Below are 7,146 nucleotides of genomic sequence, written 5' to 3' on the forward strand. Positions count from 1 at the left end.
GACGGGGACGCGGTCTCATCCCTCTATTCCTCCTTCCCGACGGCTGCTTCCCTTCAGCACCGCAGGTGAGTCGCCGGGGCGGGGAGCGGGGGTGCCGGGGGCTGCAGGTCGCCCTCCTTCACCGCTACCGGGGGTCTCTTCCCCCCGGCAAAGCGCATCGTTCCCCCTTGCCAGGCTCTTCCCGGAGAGAGGCTGTTTCCCCTTCGCACCGCTGCCATGGCCTCGGTTCCCTCCGCCGGCTGCCTCCTGGCCAAGAACCAGTACTACCGAAGTAAGTACTTGGGGGGAACCGGGAGCTGCCTCGTGTGTCGTTGCCCTCCCTTCCCTTCCCCCGTCTTTCCCAGCCGGGGGAGGCTCCTCTGGAGGAGGGAGGCAGAAGCTCCCCCGAGCCCGTGTCCGGATTGTTACTGCTCATGGGGAAAAGTCAAAGTGTTTCAGGTGAATTCCGGATGAGCTGGAGGCAAAAGGGAGTCTGTGCCTGGTAGTTTTTAATTGCTCGGAGACTTTTTCATTATATCAAGGAACTTCAGTTTTAATGAGCATCTGCTTCTGGTTATTCATCTGCTTTTTTTTTTCTTTTTCTTATTTTGAATTGTTCATTAGGGATATGTAATATCCTTTTTTTTTTTTTTTTAATTCTGAAACATGACAAAGAAAAGTGTTAGCCTAGCAAGTCCTGGCTTCTAGCTCTACTTTGTATTTACTTTGCAGGCTTAGAACATAAAATTAACTCACGTTTTTGTTTCTAAAAGTGTGAAATAGTCACTAGTTTGAAATCACATCTGGTGTATTAGGGTCCCTTTGTACTGGATGGGCAGTGTAGTGTGAGTATAGTATTTAGTTGTATCACAATGGGAAGTATAACAACTAGGTTGTTTTGGACTTGAATATTCAACTCATTTGTTTTGATAGCAGTGTGTACATGATCGTAAGATTTGTCACTGATTTCAGTGAAAGTTATGCAAACTGATCTTGGTATGATTTTAAGTGAAGAGTAAGTAGCCTGAGAGAACAACTTATACAAAAGTTTTTATTATATACACCATTCTAATACAGTAGAATATAAAAAGAAGTTTTACTCTGTATCTAAGCAAACTTATCTTTTAGATTGTTGTTGTCTGGTGTTTTGTTTTTTTCAAGATAGCAGCAGGTCTGAAAAACTCTTGGCATAGAAATAGTGTACTCTCTTGAAGCATTTTTTCATTATGTATGTCTCTTTTTTTTTTTTTTTTTTTTTTTTTTTTTTTTTTTTTTTTTCCCCAAACAGCAAGACAGAACTCAGAATCCAGTGTTTCTTCCAGCTCCTCCTGCTGTTCGGATGCTGTGAATGTTACAGACCAGGACAAAGCGTTTCATGGTATTGTTCCCTTCTTTCAAACAGTTTTCTAGTTTTGCCTGTCTGTTATTCAGCCAGTGTCTAACGATGTGTGCTTTTTCTTCTTTGGCAGGGTTACCTGAGTTAGTTGATAAATGTTGGTGGATAAAAAGCTTTTTCCATAGTGAACCATCTCCACCAACAGTTGGCAGAAAAACACTATCAGCGAGCAGGTGAGTCCTGTTTTCACAATGATGGTGATTAACTTACTCATTCCATTTTCCTTTTGGTAAAAGTGTTTCAGGTGATTATGCCTTTTTATTAACAATCTGGGGGTGTGGTGCTATTTTGGTGATTTAAATAAAAGATACTGCAAGGCCGTAGCTATAGAAGCTTCCCATGTTTGCATTTTAATAAATGAACTCATGCTACTTCACATTAAGCAGGTGTTAATGACTATTACTCTTCTACATTTATAGAGATATTTACTTAATCCTCTACCTATAGCACTTGCATACCTATTTATGCAGTTTACCCATTTTACTTTGTGTTAAAAAGCTGGTATGAATGTATTCAAAAATAAGCAAAAAAAATTAATATCTTTGAGGAGAATATAATGATAATTCTACATAACCTTTTTATATATATTTCTGCAGTACTAACAGTTGAATAGGACAGCATGCTGGCTTTACTGACTGAGATACTACGTACAAACTTGTTTTTCCAAGAGGCTTGGGATCTTCCTAACGTCTGGGTTCAGCTGCAAGAAGAAAAAATCCTGTAGGAGAGCAGAGCAGTCTATTTTCAAAATGTTTGTCAGTAGCTTAAATGATATTGCTTAATGGACATGCCTACCTTGTTCATTAGAGTTGCTATAATTTGAGATGTCTCTCAAATTACCAGGATTAAATATCCTGATGATTTACTTGGATAGTTAGAGAAAAATGACAGTAAAAGTAAGATACTGTAGGTTTAGGTGAAGTCTGTGTATTGAATGACTTTGCAATGGGTGATACTGTTAAATTTTACCTTTTAAGATATTAGCTCTATGTGCAGTCACACTGATGTAAACAAGACTCATACATATATATATATATACATAGCCCAGAGTAGGGCTGTTATATGGTACATGTTTTCTATCAAGTATTTGTGTACCAGTTATGGGGAATAAGTTTACAAGAATGCTTGTGAATAGCTTTGCTTTTAGAAAGCCCAATTACACAAAGAAACAGTAATTAGTTTGGTCTCTTTGTTCAAGCAGGTTCATAGATCCCAACCTCAAATACCCAGGTACAACTTTCATTCATATCTATGCAAGTTGGTATTTGAGAACAGAATAGAAGAAATAGATAAGAAACCAGTATTGCTAATGGACTCTGACATCTTCCAAGCAGAAGAGCAACCTTAATCAGAGTTGATACTCCCAGCTCTGTTTTAGATTACTCTCACCTGCTTTGCTGTAGCTTAAAGAGCTGCTTGTTCTTAGGTGACTAATCCCATCAACATCCTCTGCTGTCAGCTCAGTTATGTGTTAAATCTGGCAAAGTGTTCAATTCCAAGTAATTACATTAATGTTATTAACCCAGTCTACCTTTGTCATGATTCATGTTCTTGAAAGATCCTGTAACATAGCTTCATTTGGTCTGCATTTGGCATTGCAGAGCAGTACATCAGATTGTTTATTCTAACGCATATGACTGAAATGCGTCAGAGGTCATAGAAAGTAACAAGTATTTGGCTGGATAATATAATTTCTGTAAATTATCTATGCAACTTCTTGATGTATGATCACTAAAGCTACCTGACCTTTGTCCATCACTGGATGAACTAATAGCAAATATGAATGTAGCCAACACTTTTCATTATATGTTAATAGTTGTCATGGTTATGTGTAACTCCAAAGTGTATCAAGTGGCTGCTTTAGGAAGAGACAATAAGTGGTGGCACGAGACACTGTTGGTGGAGACTATCTTTTGGTGGAGACAATAAATGCATGATGTGACAACAGAAAAGAACACAGTTCTGAAAACAGTTTTTCAGGAATCTTTAAATTGAGTTGTTATGTATCTTACTTTAGTACTATTGTGTAGTTTTGTCTTTGTCCTTTCCCTAGTGTACAGAATGAACTATTCTATTTTTTTATACTAAGATTTTTATTAATAAAAGACTTAATCAGTATTTGGTCTAACTTATTTCTGGCCTTCAGTAACAAACTGGTGTTCAGTGTTGCTTGTGGTGTGGGTGGTGGTTTTTGGTTTTTTTTTTTTTCTGTGAAGTATTAGTAAAATTTAAAATTCTCACAGAAGTCTTTGGGGGGTGTTGTGTCACATTCTTCCTTTTGTCACTTTAAAGTGTGATGTGAGGTGAAAAAGGAATAGTGGAATGTAAGCTAGGAAAAAGACCTGAACACTTCCTCCCTTTCTTGGAAAGGAAGGGGGGAAAAAGACAGACTTTCTAGTTGCAAGGAGGTGATTATGTCTCTCTTTGAAGACGCCTGAAGCCACGGAAGAAAGAAATGTTGTGGCGTAGATGAGAAATGTGTGATTCAGAAACACTATGGAGAAGTACAGCGATGAACTTCTATACTGTGTTCTGAGCTTAAGCTGCTTCTGTCCTTATATAGTCAGAAAGTGAGGTGCAGAACATGCTGAAAGAGCTGATAAGCTGTCATATCCCCACCCCTCCCCTTTTTTTTGTTTTTGAGGTGGGAAGGCTGGAAGAACAAGAGAAGAGGGAGTCTGCATATTGTTTTCATTCATCTGCTTAGGCTTGATGAACTAATTGCTTTTGTAATGGCAACATGGTGACAGAAAACTCTGTTCTGGAGAGGTGCTCTCGCACCCTCCCCATCATATTTTACTGTGATCAGCTCAGCATTGGAGCAGTATCACCACCAACTCGCAGTTACTTGTGCCAGTTCTTCAAAATATAGTTGGCCTACAATGAATCAGCTCTGTTAAATAACATCTAATGTTGCTATGAAAAACTCCTGAGAGGATATGGATAAATGGGACATTAAAATGCTTGCTATCAAAGAAAGAGCTGCATTTTGTTATGTCATGGTAATAAGGAAATGTCAGTTTTCCTGAATTAAATGTCAATATAATGTAACTTTGTGGGGGGAAAAAGCCAAAATTTAAATGATTTAAAGAGAAGCTGAGAGAAATATGAAGGGGAAACTATATTTTATAGCTTAAATGCAGCTTAGAATAAGAAAAACAGGAAAATAATATGGTTTTAATACTTGTGTGGGTAAGACAGGTACAAATGTTTGATCAAAGATTAACTGTAGTTGGAAAAAAAAATGTTTTTTCCTGACAGAAAGACTATAGGTAGAGATCAATTTTGATTAAGTTAATCTTTGTTATCTATCTGGAGGAAAAAAAGAGTATCAGGATCAGGACTTGTGCCAGCATTTAAGTACTAAGTGAGATCCAACTGTCATCACCAAATGAGTAATGGAGAAATGGACTTGAAAAGACTTCTTTCTGCATAAATGCACATATAGCAGTGATACTCAATAATGGGCTTCCATGTTTTTCCTAAAAGGAAAACTGAAGTCAGTCTACTGGTCCTAATAATACCCCATTTTAGGAGTCAAAATGAAAGACAAATCTTAGATCATTTGTTTTGGTTCAAGAAGGTTGAAATCTTCATGTTAAGCACATAAATGTGCTCTCTCTCTCTAAAGAGAGAGAATTTCATTACCATGCCGTCATTTCCCCCCTCCCATTTTTTATCATTTTGAAGAAATACCATAATGTTGCATTTCTTTCCAAGGATTTTCTTGTCTGCATGTGAGGTAAGCAATATTACGTATTGTGGATGACCAACAGTAAGATTCAACTGTAAAGACTACAGCTATTGCTATGAATGGGTATTTTTGGTTTAGTAGCATTTTCTGCAGAAGCAAGAGTGATAAATGAACCCATTTAAGAAACAGGTTTTCAGCGTAAGAATGAACAGCAAATCAAACTCAGTTTGAATTGTTAGGAACAAGTAAATATTTTTCTAATATATGCAGTGATTAAGACTCCCAAAAATAATGTGCTTTAGCATTCCTTTGTAACTTCTTTGGAGGGGTCACTTCTGCTTGTGATATTACAACATTCTGATATTTTAAAATATGCACAAATCCCTCTTTTTTTCATTATTTTAACTAACAATGCATTATTTCTTCTTGAAAGCAGACCCTCTTTTAGTGTCACTTCTTAACTCTTTTGCAGAGAAGCAGAGTTAATTCATCCATTTCTATCAGGATTAATGTTTGCAAAACATTTCTTGGATTATTGCACTTACAGCTGGTGACTCTGAAAATTTTAACCATGACTGCGTTTGGTGTCCTGGCTGACTCTTCAGTGACGGAGGGATTCTGTCAGATTTCTGTTGTCATGCACTCCATTTTAAACTGTTGTGGCAGTAGCAGATGTGAAATATACTGCATGTAATCACTGGAAGATTGGTCTTTGTGATAGAAAGAGGCTATCGCTAATAGGGAAGAGAATCAGGCCAGTATATTGGGAGGAAGTCAGGGGAAAAACGTCTTTTTTCCTTTTTTCCACTTCTGTCTCTCTCAAACTGTAGAGAAAGAAATCACTGTTTCCCAAGCCTATGCCAAAAGAGAAGATTCAGCTCCCAGTTACAATTCTCAATCTTATGTTCAGAGACACTGTATTGACTTTTTCTCAAAAACAGAATTATAAAAGTGCTTGTAGTCACAATGACAGGACATGATCTGGACATGGATATAGTATTTTTGTTAGATCAATTCATAAGAGGAAAAAAAAAGGTCTTGTACACTCAAAAAGTTATTGCTTTTCTTAGTTGTGTCAGCCGCTACATTTCCTCCTGTTTTGCCAGTTTTTGAGGTACACTGAGGTACAGCCTCTACTGTAACAGAAGAGGACTGACACGACTGGCTGGACATCAGTCACCCTACTGGGATCATCTCCTGGACAGGCTGGGGTTGTCAATTTCCATCAATATTCTTATCAATACTGGGAATATCTTTTTTAAAAGACATTATTCAGGGTTTGGTTTGGTGGTGGGTTTTTTTTGTTTGTTTCTGGGTTTGTTTTTTTTCTGTTGCTCTTTTTGCAACAAATGAAAACCAGTCTCATCCTTACTTTGAAGTAGTCAGTGATAGAGAGTCTGTAAAACACCTCAGTAAAATTTCGATGGTTGATCACACTCACCTTTAAAGATCTTTCTTACCCGTTGCCGCCAACTTGAATTTCTCTGTGAACAGCAGTTCAAGGGTTAGACAGGAATGCATGATTCAAATAATAAGGAAAAAATTTTAAACTGCTGATTCCACCTCCTCTTCGAGGATCTTGACAGTGATTTCCGAAGGGCTTGTATCATTTTGTTTAATCCCCAGCTACACGGACTTCAAGAAGTATTTCAGCACAATAGAAGCGGATCAATAGGTGGAAGAAGCAATTGGAGAGATGCTTTTTACTTCTGTGAGTGAAAGCTAGAAGCCAGGCTCTCAGAGTATGTTTCCCACTCTGTAGTTTACTTATTTCAGATTAGGTGAGGACATACAGACTATTTCTAAGTAAGCCAAGTGAAAAGGAAAAAGATAAGGGTGCAGTTTTGGGATGGCATAAAAATGCTGGCCAGTTTGAAATCTTGGAACCTAAACCTCATATTTTAACTCAATTCACTTGAAAATGGAATTTAATGAATAGATTCCTTAATATCTCAAATATTAATATTTTAAAGGATTCTATCCATTGCTACTAATTACTTATATGAAATGGCACACCAATTCACACTTTTTTAAAATTTAATTTTAAAATAATTTTCAGTCCTCTCTTTGATGACAT

General features: G+C 37.5%; 1 protein-coding gene across 1 annotated transcript; it reads left to right on the forward strand.

Annotated features, from left to right (window-relative positions):
- The first annotated feature begins 216 nt into the window (after nucleotides 1-216).
- LOC104282986 (chromosome unknown open reading frame, human C8orf22) lies at nucleotides 217-6,744 on the forward strand. The gene is made up of 4 exons (XM_009881124.1): nucleotides 217-271; nucleotides 1,268-1,357; nucleotides 1,449-1,548; nucleotides 6,696-6,744. Exons 1-4 carry the CDS (start codon nucleotides 217-219, stop codon nucleotides 6,742-6,744), a joined length of 294 nt encoding a protein of 97 aa, XP_009879426.1.
- Nucleotides 6,745-7,146: the final 402 nt, after the last annotated feature.

This window comes from Charadrius vociferus, unplaced genomic scaffold, assembly GCF_000708025.1.
Source record: "Charadrius vociferus isolate BGI_N301 unplaced genomic scaffold, ASM70802v2 scaffold23, whole genome shotgun sequence".
NCBI lineage: Eukaryota > Metazoa > Chordata > Aves > Charadriiformes > Charadriidae > Charadrius > Charadrius vociferus.

What these genes read in the sequence shown, in the direction of transcription:
- LOC104282986 (XM_009881124.1), top strand. Translation starts at nt 217, where the DNA reads ATGGCCTCGGTTCCCTCCGCCGGCTGCCTCCTGGCCAAGAACCAGTAC. An exon ending in CAAGAACCAGTACTACCGAA is followed by an intron (nt 272 to 1,267) that starts GTAAGTACTTGG and finishes TTCCCCAAACAG; the next exon opens with CAAGACAGAACTCAGAATCC. An exon ending in CCAGGACAAAGCGTTTCATG is followed by an intron (nt 1,358 to 1,448) that starts GTATTGTTCCCT and finishes CTTCTTTGGCAG; the next exon opens with GGTTACCTGAGTTAGTTGAT.